Source organism: Vanessa atalanta, chromosome 25 (genome assembly GCF_905147765.1).
Source record: "Vanessa atalanta chromosome 25, ilVanAtal1.2, whole genome shotgun sequence".
Classification (NCBI taxonomy): domain Eukaryota; kingdom Metazoa; phylum Arthropoda; class Insecta; order Lepidoptera; family Nymphalidae; genus Vanessa; species Vanessa atalanta.
Genome location: NC_061895.1, coordinates 7452185 through 7469729, shown reverse-complemented (window position 1 = coordinate 7469729; position 17545 = coordinate 7452185). Strand labels below are relative to the sequence as shown.

Sequence of the window (17545 nt, the reverse complement as noted above, 5' to 3'; positions counted from 1 at the left end):
ACAAGCTTTTGACGCAAAGAGGAAAGAAGCCCCTATTTATAACGTAGGCGATTTGGTGGTAATCAAGATTCCTAGTTATAACAATGAGGGCCAGAGTAAAAAGTTACTGCCTCAGTTCAAAGGGCCTTTTCAAATAAAGCAATGCCTAGGAAAGGATAGATATCGCGTGGAAGATATGAGAGGAGCTGAGAGGTCTTCGAAGCGATACAACGGCGTCGCTTGTGTCGAGAACATGAAGGCGTGGATAAACATATCCAATGATGAGTAGATGCGGATGTTGTCAAAATGCATATAAAGAAAAAAAAAGACTGTAAGTTACTTAAATTTAATGCCTTCGAAGAATATCAATGTTTAAAAATATAGCAATTGTCTAATGTCTGGTGTACAAAGCTGTCAACAGAGTATTGAATCATGGTGTACGTTAAAAGCATGTGACAGGCATCTATGTGAACGCTGTCTCTTGCGAAAGATAACATGGTGATATGCAACCTCAGTGACCTAAGGTGCTGCTGGTTAAGCCATGAGGTTTGAATAAGTTAGCCGCTGATGGGATAACTTGAATAATACCTACGTTAATATCACAATTACCGTGATGAGATATCTGGTTGAAGCTTGATCGAGTAGTATTCATTATGGGATATCACGTGTACATCCTTATATGAATACTATATTTATATATATATATATATATATATAATTTTAATTTTAAATATTATTTAACTTTCGTTTACAGCTGTATACACCAGACTAAAACGTCATTCGAGGGCGAATGCGTCTGCAGGAGGGCCGGATGTTGTCGCTACGATTTTTGAAGCGGGCAACATTAAAAAAAAAAAGAAAACATTGGCGGGAAATTTAAGCTCTCTTCTGGATACGCTGGAAGCGGGAACGTTGTTATAACATTATTTTACATTACTGTATTGTTTTACTTTAATTCTTAACTTAACCAATAAAGAGAAAAACGTTATTAAATTATTTCAAGAGTGATACATACAACTTATATAAATATACCGTACAAATAACTTGCAGCAGTTAATTAACACATAACTTTCTTTTACAAATATATATATTATTATATAACAGGAGAGTCGAGATGGCCCAGTGGTTAGAACGCGTGCATCTTAACCAATGATTTCGGGTTCAAGCCCAGGCAGGCACCACTGAAATTTCATGTGCTTAATTTGTGTTTATAATTCATCTCATGCTCGGCGGTGAAGGAAAATATCGTGAGGAAACCTGCATGTGTCTAATTTCAACGAAATTCTGGCACATGTGTATTCCGCCAACCCGCATTGGAGAAGCGTGGTGGAATATGCTCCAAACTTTCTCCTCAAAGGGAGAGGAGGCCTTTATCCCAGCAGTGGGACATTTACGGGCTGCTAATGCTAATGCTAATATATTACAGAGTTACGCTTTCACGTATGTATATGGTACCCCTCACGGGTACAGAATAGAATATAAAGGAACTAATACCGATCCTTTATTAAACTCGATTTAACTTAAATAATTTTGTATTTTAAATGTTGGAAAAGAGTAGCTACGGATTCGGTAGAATCTTTATTCCGACCCGGTGGTAACAAGTTTAATACAATTCTGTAAAATGAAGATTTAAAAGTGCTTCTAAATTCCTACTTGAATAAAGTATATTTTGATTTTGATTTTCGAAATTTTCTATAAATATATGTTTTTTTTTTATGGTATTGGTTGGGGGGCGAGTATATGGGCAACCTGATGGTAAGTGGTCACCACCGCCCATAGACAAAGGCGCTGTAAGAAATATTAACCATTCCTTACATCACCTATGCGCCACCAACCTTGAGAACTAAGATGTTATGTCCCTTGTGCCTGTGATTACACTGGCTCACTGGGTGAGTGAGCCAGTGTTCTAACCGGAACACAACAATACAGTGTACTGTTATTTGACGGTAGAATATCTGATGAGTGGGTGATATGTCACAATATTTAGTTTTAATAATTCGATATTTACGTTTTGGCGAGTATCTTAACGGTGAGCAAAGTATTCTTTTCATATACTATATATTCTTAACTAAATGTAGAGCTTTGTGCGATGCATTGTTATTATTGATTGCATTATTGTTTTTTGATTCCAAGAACTGAAGTTCTTGGGGTGGTTACTACAGTGTTCCCAGTATATAATAGCTATTATATAGGGGGACCACTATAGACTCAGTTTATTTACACCGAACCATCTTGATCTAATTGACTACTATCAAAGAGATTAATAGCTCATTTATATAATTGTAAAATAATTTATAAATTTAAAACATATTTGAGATTAAAATATACAGAACAATTAACGAAATAATTTAATTATTTTATTAATTAAATATCAATTTATTTCATTTAACTATTTAAAAAAAGATTTATCAATACATACAACAACACATATGTAGGCTAATTGAGTTAAAAATTTGTTAATTTATATACCTAATCGAATGTAATCATTAACTGTAACTATACGTATAATCTGACATTTTAAGAAATTAGTGCTTTCTAAATTTCCATTAATTAGCCTTCTTGGCACAAAGCAAAGCCCTCAAAAAGAAAAATTTAATTAGTACACGCACTACCTGCACACAAGGTAGTGAGAGGCATTGGAGAGGGAGTATAATGGCATTTGAGAGCGTCATGGGGTTTACCGCCACGGCATACGAGTCTTACCCTCAAGACATATCAATAGACGTTTCACATCAAATTAGTGTTGCATATCGATAGTCCACTATCGATAGACTATCCTCAAACTATGATACTTAAGGTGTTAGCGTAGTATAGTATCGTATACATATATATATAAATAGTATCAATACTATTGCCGTAATCAATAGTATTGCTCACGGAGAACTATCGATTCTATCGATAGTATTGATCCGAACGATACTATCGATAGTACTATCGATATCCTGAATAGTGTTCGAGGTCAATTATCGATAGTCAAACTATCGATAGTTCTGCAACACTGTATCAAATCATTAAAATTACAAATAAAACATAAAGATATAATAAAGTCTCAGGCTCTTCAAATCATTTCTAAAAATACATTAATATAAAAAGCATATTATTCAATACAAGATTATACAGATGATAAAAAAGCGTGGAGCTAGTATTTGTTGACTTCCAAGCAGGATATATTATAGACATATACAATTGTATTTAACTAACATAACTTTGTATTTTAAATGTTGAAAAAGAGTAACTACTTAGTTTCTTGCTGGTTCTTCTTGGTATAATCTACATTACGAACCGGTGGTAGCACCACTTTAAACCATTTAAACCATTTATTTTTGCTACTCATACACATACATTACAACGATAGTACACAAGAAAATAATTAATTTCAAGAAAAACAATTAAATATAGATTAAAATATTTAACAATTCAATATAATAAAACAGTGTAGGTAGCAAGGGGTTCATCTCAGTATATGCTGTGCTAATGCACAACACTGATTTTCAGATGGCCCCTGACAATTGAGTGAACATAAACAAATACACGCGCACACGAAAATTACTTAATATAGTTTGTGAAATGACGATTCAAAAGTGCTTGTAAAAGTTTACTTGAATAAAGTACATTTTGATTTTAATTTTTGATACATACATTTTGTCTTAACATTAGCGAATTTCATCGTTATCAATTGTTACTTGAGTGAGAATAAACATTCAATATTATATACAAATAGATACAAATTTTCAAACAATCTCGACACGCGCTGAAATGTTGGATATCATTCGTAAACACGGCACGAGTGATGAAATACAGGTCTCTTGGTGAGTACTGTTGTTATTTGATGTAACGATTTGTTCTGATATGAGTTGCGAGGAAATAATATTACATAAATTCTTTAAAAATTATATTTAACTATCAAAACCTCGGCTAGTGCAAATATGTGCAAATTTTGAATGGTCATCGAGTACTTTTAACTAAAAAATATTGTTAAATATCTACCATTAAATAAAAAAAATAATAAATCTTTATTAATATCATATAATTTATTGATGTTTGATTTGCAATTATACGAATACGTCTTAATTGCCAATAATTGTAATAAATACTCAATATCTATTTCCTGAATAAAAAATAAAATAACTTAGACTAAGAGCTATTGTAACTGATTGAAACCAATTCAAATCCGGTAATAACTAGTTTTATAAAAAGTTGAAATAATTAACTCTTAATTGATATTAATTAATCTGAAAATGGCTACATCAGCCAGTGAGCCAAATACTTCAAAATCCACTGGCAATGTATCCGTGTCCGCGAATCAAATCGCGTCACCAGTTGCATCGAGATCAAGGTGAAAAGGTGAAAATTGGTATTCGGAAAGCTTTTTGATTGCAATACTTGGCTACACCTGTTCCCAATTACATGTACAGTACATACTTTTGTTATTATATTGAACGTGTAACTTGGCAGTTTGTAACGTACGATTATATTATAATAAATAAAGACTTGTTTATACCCGCTGTTTCGCCCATGTGTGAGAGGGGGGGGGGAATGTACCCAAGGTACCTTACATCCTCTCCTTTACCCCCGTAGTTAAGATGTAAAACCATCTCCCTTACACACTATAATATTGCTGGTTGTTATCATAAAAACCCTTAAAAAAGGGGAAATGAACTAGTTCAAAAAAATAATAGCCTACAATCTTTGGGACGATTCCTCGTTGACTTGTACGTCTCAAAACGATACTTTCAGTGGTTTACCAGTGATAGAGGTACAAAGAAAAAAAAAGGATTACATATATGAAAATAAAAAAACTTGCAAACACGCGTCTAATTCACGACACAATAATAAAGGGATTTTAAATCGAATCATTACTTATGATGAAAAGTGGATACAGTACGATAATCAGAAGCGCTCGTCGCAATAGCTGAACCCTGAAGACCCTGTCAAATCTTGCCCTTAACGAAAATTGACTCAGGAAAGTTACTCGTGAGTGTTTGATGTACTATCGACGGTGTCGTTCAGTAGGGCTTTCTAAAATCTGGCCATTAGGGCAGATATCTATTGTCAGCAACTGCAAACGATGGAGGAAGAATTAGCAGCTAAACAACCGAGATTGGTTAGTCGCTCTAGGCCACTGCTGCTTCACGACAATGCAAGACCACACACTGCACAGCAAGCAACCTCTAAGTTATCGTCCACTGGACCTTGCTCCAACAGCTTTCATTCTCGCCCACATGATTTTTGTAGTAAACACATCAATGATCTACCTATGAGATGGCAAATTGTATTGATAACAACAGTGCACACTTTGATTAATTAAATATATTTTACAAAAAAAAAAAAGACTTTTATTCATCCTGTACAAAACGCCAATTTCATATGTAAGGACCTAATATTTTATGTATTAAATTTTTTTTAAACTTAATGTCAATTGATTGACCAATCGTAGATTCGATATTGTATCTCTTGAAATTAAAATTTGCTGTATGGAAACTAAGTTATAATGCCTTTGTAGCTCTGTGGCTATTCAACTGCTGAACGACGAATTTGTATCGTTGTGTTCAAATGTGATCTGATACTACAGGTACAAGTGGCTGAAAATTTTAGCTGGCAATGTTAGCCCGTACGCCTACCTACACACAAAAAATATACATAAAAAAAATACCTATGATAAACGCAGTGGAGAATATGTGCACGCTCTTGAAAATATAAATTGAATATTAAGTTTGAACGTGTCTAAGCAATTAAGATAAGAGTTGAAATTGTGATGGATTGTGATTTTTGACATCCACACATTGTTGACATTGTTTATTTGAGGTGCGTCACAACTATTGAAAAATAAAAATGTAGATTATTATACCTAACTATATGTAGAACGTACAAACTTTCATTTAAAATTCAAGAGCATAGTATTATTTCCAATCTGTATCATTTTTTCTAAATAAGAAGCCGTAGTCAAGACATGATAATGAATCAATATACAATGGTCATATCAATTAACTTATGCCCGCTCTCCCCATTGGTTGAAATTACATCGTGACGCTGAACCGGCGCAGGCGACCAATCACGTATATCGTTGAATTGATCGCAATTTAGTATATTAGATAACCGAGTGTTGCCAGCCGTTTATCTTGCTTTTATTTGTATATTCCTATGTTTTGTCTGATGTGTAATCTATATCGGCTAAATTTATATTTCTACAGTACAGTAGAACAATACAGTAGTTCATTAAAAATCGACGGTTAAAAATTCTATTTTAAAATCGAGTCGTTAAAATGACAAAGACTTAAATATTAGTAAGTATTAAAGGTAAATTTAAAACATAATTATTTTTTTCCATACATACATAACATTACGTTACACAATATTAAGCAACAGTTCATATTCACTTTTTTTTTTTAATTCTATGGCTCTAAGGCTGATAAAATAAAGTGGATTATTATTTATTAACTAGCTATCCGTCCGAGTTCACACGAGTACAATAAGGGTATTTATATAACTTTAAGATTAGAGAAGGATTTTTTTTCTGGCTAGGAGAGTTAAAATTATCGGCTTATCTCTGCTATAATATATTGGAAGGTTTATATGTATATTTCAGCCTTCCTTTTGAATCACTCTGTTTACTGATAAAATGGCTTTAAAATCTATTGCGTAGTTAAAACTTTGTTTTATACTATGTTGAGATATTGGCTTTATAAGCCTTTTTAAATCATCATGTTACATCATTAAATTGAGTCTAACGCAACCCACCGGTTCGAAACCTAGATTCAACCGAGAAGAACCGGCAACAAACTCAGTATTTATTATTTTTCACACAGACAACAATATACAATTAAATGTATATGTTACTGTTAAAGCTCGAACTAAGATAAATCTTAAGATTTTCCAGTAAACCCTATGATTTACCGACATGAGTTGGTAAATGTAATTATTTATTATAAAGGGACGACTTTTTCGGACTTTTACCATTCCAACCTAATCTAACCTAACATGTAAGTCCTATGATTTACCAAGTGATGGTAAAAGTTCCTAAAGTTTTATGGACATTTACCATTCATAATCGGTAAATCTTAGGTTTTACTGGAAAATCTTAAGATTTACCGTAGTTCGAGCTTTTACGGTAACATATACAACCTTAATTAACGATTGAGAACTCGACGTTTTATCTTTATTTATTTTAATAAGCCTTATCAATAATGATGGCATATAATTTAAGTAATAATTTTATTATCAACCGATTTAAATATAATTAAAATATACTCTATTTAATTCAAGTAGGCATATATGAAATTTTGAAACGTAATTATATTATAAAGTTTATCAAACTTGAACATCCCAGAATAGAATGTCACCTGTACGTACAACCAGATTATGGGTTATTACCACGCTGAAGGTCATTAACCTTAGTTTAATAACGTCGCGATTGCTTTTATAGATTGTCAATATTTTTAACAGACGTGTTATTTATTGTCTGTGATAATTTATGTAAGTATAATTTTGATATATGCTTAAAGTTTAATGCTCCTATCGACATTGCTGTCTTGGCTAGGCTGCTGGCCCGGATTTAAAAGACTCAGTGGATGCTCTGAATAAACAATAAGCAAGACGAAAAAAAACTTTTCCATGAAATTAATTATGTTTAACGCTGCAATAAATGTTTTAATAAAACACTTCGTGAATGTATAACCTTTGACAGAATAAATTAAACTATTTAAATTAATAATTTAAATATCTTATAAGTCTTGTTTTATTTATAATTTAAATAAAATACACTTCCCTAAAATGGGGTAAGATTGACGCTACCCTTCGATTGATTAATGTCAATAGTTTAATTAATTACCAATCATCTTTATCAAAACGTACAATGACATAATAATTTAAATCCTTATCAGTAAATAAACATTGTCGTTGGAATTTTATCATTTTTATTCGCTACTGAGAATTTATATTCTGTTTGATTTTTAATCTATGTAAGGCGACGTATATTAAAAAGTTAAATAAATAAATAAAAGCATTCCTCTTATCGCGTTTTCCAACAAATAGTTAAGTCGGATAAAGTTGTATTATAAAGATATGTATATTAATCAAGAACTGTTAATTTTAGTTAGAACTGCACTATCGTGGCTGAGCTAGTAGTAAATAGCATAGAATACGTAAATATAAGGCTTGTCTGTCTATATTCTTTATACGATGGGAGTGGACTGAATCGTATCGTGAAGTCGTATATCCAATAAGAGCTTTACAAATAGTATTTGCGGTTGCTGATATTAGCGAGTCCAACGGTACATACCACAATTTTTTAAATAATATCTTTATAATGATGAATGTCCTATGTCCCCTAGATGGGGCAGAGGGCGTCCACAGATGTCCTCCATCGCGATCGGTCTTGGGCTTCAGCCTTCACCTCGCTCCACGTCATTCCGATGCTCGCCGCCTCTGCCAAAACGGAGCGTCGCCAGGTTTGACGGGGACGGCCACGCTTTCTTTTCCCTTGGGGATTCCAGTCCACAGCTTGTTTGGGAATATGGTCGGGGTCCCTTCGGAGCGTGTGTCCAATCCATCTCCACTTACGACGCTTGATCTGACTGTCGATCAGGCTCTCATGGCATTTCTCCAACAGCTCTAAGTTTGAGATGGTCTCGGGCCAGTAAATACCGAGAATGCGACGAAGACAGCGGTTGACGAAAACTTGGATTTGGCGTGAGATGTTCTTTGTAACCTTCCACGTTTCGCACCCGTAAAGCAACACGGATTTCACGTTGGACCCGAATATCTTAAGTTTAATCCTTCGGGTCAGTTTCCGTGATTGCCAAACAGGTCTCAGCTGCGCGAAAGTAGTTCGGGCTTTGGCTATCCGTGAAGCGATGTCCTCTTCACTTCCACCAGTCTCTGACACGACGCTCCCGAGGTATACGTGGATCTTTATAATGTGTATTAATAAATATATTTTAATATAATATATACTCTTTAACGATCACAAATAATGTAGCTTTCTACCAGTGAAATAATTTTGGAATTTAATTCAGTTTTATGTACCTATGACATAAAAATAAATTGTATCTTTTTCTTTTTTTTTTATGGAAATTTATATCTAAAGGTTAGTTGTTACCACCGCCCATAGACACGGCGATGTCAGAAATATTAAACATTTCTTATACCTTCAATGCGCCACCAACCTAGAGAACTAAGACTTGAGAACTTGTTATACACCAGATACACATGTTTCATGATTTTCATCCGACACATGCACACATGCAGTTTCCTTTACAAGTGTCGACGACGACGACACGCAAACATAGGTATTATTATAGGTATTAGTGTTAGTGCCGGTCTATTAGTTTGTATATATATTTGCAAATTAGACACGATAATTTAGTTTACGATAAAATATAATCTCTATACTGTTACGTAATTAACATATGTTTGAAACTATTACAAAGGATCGGTGACGGAATATCCGACCTTGTTATTTAATTGCTATTGGTTTAAAGTTTAATTGTTAATAATTTGTAACCTTTGCAGTTGATGACAGAGCTTTGTTTTTTTTTAATGTTCATATACTTTACACTACTTCTTTGAAATAATTTATTTCATAATTTTGAGATAAGCCTCTTCAACTATTAAAAATTGTTGGTTGTAGGGCTTCGGGCATGCGTCGAAGTAGTCCTTAGTTATTTACTACTGACAAATAAAATTAAAAACTTTTTGGAGACAAACTTTTTTGTAAATTGTATTTTTATAGGTTTACGCTTTAGAATGAATATTTTTATAAGGTTATGAGAACGAGAAAAGGAGGCAAGGACACGCTGATATTCGACGAGAAATCTCAATAATAGACCACGTGGTCAGAACTCGTGACCGATACTTAACAAAACGAAAGACTTTGTTTTAACAAAAACAAAATCTTATCTCAAAGTATTCGTCTAACTGTAATCCTTGAAGATTTATCTCATAGCAAATATTATTAGCCGAGCTGACTTATTGGATGAAACGTGTCTCTTAGCCAAAGTCTGGGATGCAAGACCGAATTTCAATTTGTTTTTAATTAATAAAGTATTGGTCGGTGAGGAGAACATTTAAATTCCACGTGTATTTCCTTCAATAAAACCTCCCTGCAGGACACGAGAGGCGTTCGTCATTACTAACCAATGAAAACTTTACGGGACGTTTTTGTTGATCCGATATCACGAAAGGTCTGTTTTTATAATTACACGACTGCCCAAAACGGAACTCAATGTTTCAATAACATAACATAACATAAGCAGCCCGTAAATGTCCCACTGCTGGGATAAAGGCCTCCTCTCCCTTTGAGGAGAAGGTTTGGAGCATTTTCCACCACGCTGCTCTAATGCGGGTTGGCGGAATACACATGTGACTGAATTTCGTTGAAATTAGACACATGCAGGTTTCCTCACGATGTTTTCCTTCGCCGCCGAGCACGAGATGAATTATAAACACAAATTAAGCACATGAAATTTCAGTGGTGCCTGCCTGGGTTTGAACCCGAAATCATCGGTTAAGATGCACGCGTTCTAACCACTGGGCCATCTCGGCTCGCTAATGTTTCAATGTTACATATAAATGTACGTATGGACGTTTGTTTTTATTCCCCCGTAACTTTTAAATTAATGAACCGATTGGATGTTTGGAGTATCGATATAATTCTTACATCACCTCAAGTGCTACCGACTGTTTGCATGTTTTTGCTTGCAAAATTCGTAAAACCGATCACAGCCGAGTTAAGTGTTCTTACGTCAAAATGACGATTGATTTTTTTTATAATTGTTGATGGTACACTTTAATTGTGTCGAACTATACCAACATCGTGCATTTAAACGATGTACATCAAAGTGAGGGTATTACAAGAACTTTCTCGACTCTCACTGGCTTCCTAATGAAAACATAATGCATATGATTTTATAACAAAAACATATAAAGTCTTTAACCGGAAAAACCGCTTTCGATATAGATTACAGAGTTAGCTCTACAGTTGCAAGAAGAATATAACATCCGATTTAAATTTGTGGATTTTAGTGATGGTCTACAATAAATTAGTTCAGATATAAATAAGGTGTTATTTTTTGTCATGGATAGTTTGGTTTACAATTAAATTAATATTATATTTTTACTTTAGGAATCTGAATTTACATCGGGCTCGCGCTGGAAACGAAGGTATATGGTGTAAGTATGTAATCACTCTCATCTTCTAAGCCGAAACTGTTTGACGGTAATTCTACATTTTTTGGACACACACATATAAAGAAACACTGACTGTGCTTGTAAAAGCTTACCGACATAAAGTATACAGTGGTTTTCATATTTTTTTTAATGAGTTCCGACGCCGAAGTCGATATCGATGACATCGTAATTAATGAAAATTACTACAATACTATAATTATAAAACCATTACTTTTTTATGTAATGGTACGTAGGTACTCCCCACCGCCTATAGACATTGGCGCTGTAATAAATATTAACCATTCCTTACATCACACCAATGCGCCATCAACCCTGGGAGTTAAGATGTTATATCCCTTGTCTGCAATTACACTGGCTACCTCACCCTTCAAACTAGAACAGAACGATACTATTGTATCGTTATTGCTCTTTGGCGGTAGAATTCTTATGAATGGGTTACATCTTTAAGTATACAGGCTTGCACACAGACATACAACCAAGTACATTTGCCATTAGCCTTTTCCATTGGACGTAGGAATGAGGATAAACAAACCTTAGATTTACGTATTTCATGCGATTCGCTAATAACTCAGCTATATTGTGCACTACTAAGAGTTTATGATCAATGTATCTTTATTTATAATACAACACTATTGCACTCAACTTCTTATGTCCACTTTAATTTTACTTCAAAAATTCCGATAACAGTTTCGTCGACGTTAAAAAAGCCATCTTTTCGCAAAACCATAGTGAATGTCATAAATTAATCGAGCTCTCGACCAATGATATCGCGTCAATTTGCTGTCAACTGTTGTTTGTTTGGCTTTTTTCCTGTTATGGTTGGAATAGAGTATATAATGAAATGTAATTAATAAATTTATAATGTTTTTGCAACTTTCGTGCCAACGACGCAGGATTTGTCGTTCAAGTTGCAGCTGTTGCGTATTAGTCTGTTAGATGAGACAAAAAAAAATCTATGGTTCATAGTTTTACAGGTGGTAAATTGTTGTATATATTAAATAATAATGAATCTTCGTTCCACTAATTTTTACGGAAGAAAAACGTCCGATAATTGAAATCATAGATTCAAGTCATTTGTAAATAATAAATTGGTAAAGAAGGCATATTATTCGATACAAGATTATATAGATGATAAAAAAGCGTGGAATTAATGCTTGTTGAATTTCAAGCAGGAGACATAATATACATATATAATTGTATTTAACTAACATGATTGTATTTTTAGATGTTGAAAAAGACTAACTACTGAGTTTCTTGCCGGTTCTTCTCGGTAGAATCTACATTCCGAACCGGTGGTAGCTTTACTTTAAATAGTTTGTTAAATGACGATTCAAAAGTGCTTGTAAAAGCCTACTTGAATTTTGATACCGATTCTGATGATATACAGATAAAACGGTGCCTTGGAACATTCCCTATGATTTTGCAATTATTTTCATTTAAAATCTTGATCCATCTTGAAAAACCGACTGACTGAGAGCAATAACAAAAATAAAATATGTTAATTACTTGCTAATAGTCATCATTAAAAAAGGAGGTTAGTTTGAAATCACAGACACTCCTCAAATTTATTTATTTGTACAGATTTTAAATACAATAGCGTCGCTTTTCTTCTGTCACCCTCCAATGGTCACTTGAAAGCGAAATTTGTGAATAAAAACGATCAGACGTTGTTGATTTAGCTTATTTTGTTACGATAAAGTAAAATACCATTGGCAATGGTTATTTTTTATGGAATATAAGGTAAGCGAGCAGGATGCTGATGGAAAGTGACTAGCACTACCAGAAGGCTTGCGGGTGGGTTGCCGGCCTTTAAGGTTGTATTAGATTTTAAATAGTCAATCAAGTTTTATTCGAATTCCTTACATTAATTGATTATCGTCTAAAATAAAAGTCAAAATTAACCGACTTAAAAAAAATTATGTACGGTATGCAGCTACCAAACATACAGTCAACGTCTACCAGGATTAGCTAATCTGTATTCTTTGTATTAAAAAATCAAGAGTTTTGTGTGTGTTTGTCTTTTAATATCAACTGTACTCGTGCGAAGCCGGGCCGTTTAACTAGTTATGTACACAAATGAATGCCCGCTTCGCTTGTATTTATATCATCCATCACACAGTTCGAAGCAACTATGTAAGATTGATAGAGTAGTAAAACCAGGTCTGCTCGTCAATAGCTAGTTCAGAATACTAAATGTTTAACGGTGCTGTCAGAATCTTCGCCTCAGCGACGTCATTCCCTCGGAATGCATTTTGACTTGTAGAACAAGCAAGTCCGTATAACATGTCTGAGCATCTGTATTTGTGACGTATCACATTAGCGATCGAGGCGGAATTCACGACCTGTGACGTTGCCACGTTTACATGAAATTGTGCCGTCTGATAAGACACTAAACACGGATAATATATGCTAATGTGAAGATGAAAAAAGAATACCTATTGTTGTTTCGTTATAGCTCGTATAAAGATTACCGGTTATTTGGTTTGTAACACGTGCTTATAGAAAAAACCGCTCGGTCAAATAGACGATTGTACTAACGCTAGTCATAGCATAGCTAGTTATAATAGATAAGGCGTCGCATATTTGAATGTGTTACCTCTTCACAATTAAACCGCTGAACCGATTTTGATGAAATTTGGTATGTCATTAGTTTGAACCCTGAGCATAGATTACTTTTTAATTCACACCGATTATTAAGACGGCGTAAAATTGGGAGTGATGGTTTGTGTGCATAGGTAAAGAAAATTTCACGCGGGCAAAGCTGCAGGTTTAGCTAGTGAATGACAAGGTGAATAATAAGACGCCTTTAAAATAAAGCCGCCTCCATTAATCCAGCTAATTCATTCATTTAAATTAAACTTGTTTCAGAAACAAAAAACTCGCCGAGTTTCTATGTCCTGTACCTACTTCCCAGAACTTGTGGTTATTTTTTTCGTTTTTCTGACGGATTAAAATTTGGTTATAGTGTAATGGTTCACCGACTTCTATATCAAAATTTATTATAACTCAATGAGTTACTCAAACATTTAATAAATATAATACGTAGTGTATTACACAAGATAGATGTTAATATAAGGATAAACAAAAATGTCTTTTAAATAGTATTTCATTTGAAAGCCATTATAAGTAGAAGACGCGGATAAAGTAATAACTACTTAATATAAAAATAAAAAATATATGATCGTCACGTGACTCGTGGCGTATCGTTTGCCTAACAAACCTCAAGTGGACCGAATTGATTAATAACACAGAACATTGATCAAAACACTCAGGCACGCTGTTTTGACAATGCACACATCGATGGAAAAAATATGATACAGATTAAAAAGAAAATTTCCCGCGCTCTAATTTTTTTTTAATTATCATTCTTATATTAAAATATGATGTTTCGTGGTGAATTTATCTTATTATTGCTCTACTCTCTTAGCGGCTAATCAGCTAATCTAACCCCTGAGCAATAACCCCTATATCAAATCGCTTGTTGTTATTAAGTTAAATTCCATAGTTACGACTTACGAGACGTTTCGTCGACGACTCTCCACTCAAACATGGAAAAGGAGGTCAATTTTGAAAGTAGCACTGTGTTGTCTCAAAATATCAATATTTACTCTTTTTATAGTATGTATATTAGATATCAGTGGGTGCAACATTTTGCTTTAAGTGTAAAATGTAAACGCTGGGTGAGATAATAAGTACCTAGGTATAAAAAAACGCGGGAAAATAATGCGAAATTTAAAGCTTGTAAAATGTTTATACATGTATCATGATAAACTTGGTGATCAAGTGAATATCAACTCTTTTCTTTAAACGTATATCTTTAATTGGGTATTATCAAAAATGAAAAGTGAAATTGATTATCAGCCAAAGAATGTTTGCTGGTTAAGTTCGCAGAATGAACATAATCAGCGAAACTGGGTATTTTGCCAAGTCGTTTTCAGGGTCGCGGGCGCTCCTACTTCGGTGAAATTGTTCCTCATACGTATAAAAAACATGTGCTAAAAATATTCGCAATATTCATACGATTACGATTCAAACGTTTTAGCTCTTAATATCAACATTCCATGACATTTAAGACTTACCTTTCGGTGACTGGTACGGCTTTGGACTTGAGCTCGTAAAACATGAAATCCTGGTGGGGTTGAGTGGTGTTCATCTCGTCAAAAATCCTCTGGTCAGCATTGAAATCGTTTGTTAATAGAGAAGCGAGATCGTATCCCATGTCAATACCGGATTCATCCATTTTTAAAGAGGTACACTATCACAAACTTTTCACTAATAACGTGTATGGCAATTGTAATTTTAAAGATACATAATTGATAAACAAAACGTGATTATTTATATAAGAATACGGCGAATATCTTAACAGCATCCATCCTCCCAGCTGTCTACTTGTTGCTATTGTTGATTATTACATAGATATACGTATGAGATACGAATGACTATAATCCAACTTATTTCAATTTACCGCCAATTCCTTTAACTATTAACGTCTTATCTATACTCCTATATTGAGTCATATTATACTAAAAATAATTTATTAACAATGGCAATATTAAACACATCTAAAAACAGAGAGTAAATTCAGTTGTCTTATGAAAGTTTAGTAAAAGCTTATATATTAGAATATTTCATCAATCTTTTCTATCTTGTTTTTAAATTACTTTTTATTAATTTGAGATGAAAGAATATTTCTTAATACAATGGCAGCCCAGTAACCACCTGAATGATCATGCGTTCAAAAACAAGTATTATGTAAGAACAAAGTAGCATAATTTTAACCATATTTTAGGATAAAACTGAAACATTCCAATATTCGAAGGGCTCCGTGTTGTATAAATATAGAAATAGGTTTTAATTTTTTTATTGTTCATGACCAAAATTACTGTGTAAACGTTTTGTTAATCTGTGCAAGCTAGTTGTCAATGAGAACGAGTCAACCGTTTTATAATCTATGGTCTATTCATTTTCCGCTTGCCAAAATCGGCATTTTAAATATAAAAATAAAGTTAATTGATCCAAGATACTTTTAATTGCAAAGCAAATATAACTGAAAAAACTTTACAATGTCGAAAGCACATCCCCCAGAGTTAAAAAAGTAAGTAAAGTAACGCTAATTTATTATAACATAGTTAGCGTCCCGCGTATATTCTAACCTTATTCCAAAAAAATATTTCGCTTAAAAACAACATATTTTAATGCAATCCCATTTATTTATTATCAATTTTTTAGTTTAGTTATATGAATGTATTTTAATAAATAACAATTATATCGTAGGTTCATGGATAAAAAACTTTCAATAAAGCTAAATGCTGGCCGTGCTGTGACTGGTGTCCTTCGAGGATTTGATCCATTCATGAATTTAGTTTTGGACGAATCTGTTGAAGAATGCAAAGATGGACAACGCAACAATATTGGCATGGTGGTAAGTTATAACTGATTGTAAAACTAGATATATGTAAGAAGAAAATGGTTTTTTATAATACATGCAATTAAAATTACTAATATATTGATCTTACAGTGTTCTATAGATAATAATATTAGTGTAGTAATTATAAATTACAACTATTAACAATAACACAGATAGTAATAGTATAGTAACCAGTAAAATTATAAGACACTAAAGATATAAGAAACACCATTGGCATATTCACAAAATAAAACAAGCAAATTAAAATATGATATCACAAATATTTGACTAAAAAGGTGTAATTCTGTAAAAAATTGCTTGTACATTAAGTTTTAAGTATCAAACAAATTTTTGTTATATGTTATGGCCGGACTAAATTTTTTAACATTAATTATGTATAATTACAGGTTATACGAGGGAATAGCATCATCATGTTGGAGTCACTAGATAGAATATAGTATTATCTAGTTTAAATTTAAGAATTAATTTATAAGGTAAAAAATATTGTAATGTGCGTTACATTATCGACATAATACCAACATAATAGAAGCTGATCTTGAATATGGTTACATGAATAACCAAAGCCCTTTTTACCACCATTGTAAATTTTAAATTCCAATGAATACAAGTTATTATGGATAGAAGTTATTTGTATCCTTTATATTTTTCATACAAAACCAAAAAAATGGAGCATACACTATTTGCAAGTATCGATGATTCCAGCAATGTGTGATACAAATTAAAGGTTAAGGTTTCTATTGAATTGTTTTATTTTATCACATACCTTTTTTAAATGATAACTATGAATTTATATGTTTTCATATTATAAATAGAATTTCAATGCAGTTTAAAAAAAAAAAAACAATGTAAATTGTATCAAATAAAGTTATAATATTGGAGATCAATGTCAACAATTTATTTTTATACATGTTCTAATAATAAGTAAAAGATTATAAATTATTATAAACTACA

At 33.0% G+C, this 17545-nt stretch overlaps 2 protein-coding genes across 2 annotated transcripts in view; one reads left to right on the top strand and one right to left on the bottom strand.

Moving 5' to 3' along the window:
- LOC125073816 (transcription factor EB) overlaps positions 1–15561 on the bottom strand; it is a 150659-nt gene extending 135098 nt beyond the window's left edge. Inside the window, exon 1 of the mRNA XM_047684899.1 lies at positions 15246–15561. Coding sequence (XP_047540855.1) covers positions 15246–15406 — 161 coding nt within the window. The 5' untranslated portion in view covers positions 15407–15561. The remainder of the gene's footprint in view (positions 1–15245) is intronic.
- Positions 15562–16103: 542 nt separating this feature from the next.
- Positions 16104–17331, top strand: LOC125073818 (probable small nuclear ribonucleoprotein G). The gene is made up of 3 exons (XM_047684904.1): positions 16104–16261; positions 16441–16588; positions 16981–17331. Exons 1-3 carry the CDS (start codon positions 16230–16232, stop codon positions 17029–17031), a joined length of 231 nt encoding a protein of 76 aa, XP_047540860.1. The 5' UTR covers positions 16104–16229; the 3' UTR covers positions 17032–17331.
- The last annotated feature ends 214 nt before the right edge of the window (positions 17332–17545 follow it).

Bases quoted from the DNA above. Each gene is read 5' to 3' on its own strand.
- LOC125073818 (XM_047684904.1), top strand. From the start codon at position 16,230: ATGTCGAAAGCACATCCCCCAGAGTTAAAAAA. The intron at 16,262-16,440 runs GTAAGTAAAGTA...ATTATATCGTAG, and splicing joins CATCCCCCAGAGTTAAAAAA to GTTCATGGATAAAAAACTTT. The intron at 16,589-16,980 runs GTAAGTTATAAC...GTATAATTACAG, and splicing joins GCAACAATATTGGCATGGTG to GTTATACGAGGGAATAGCAT.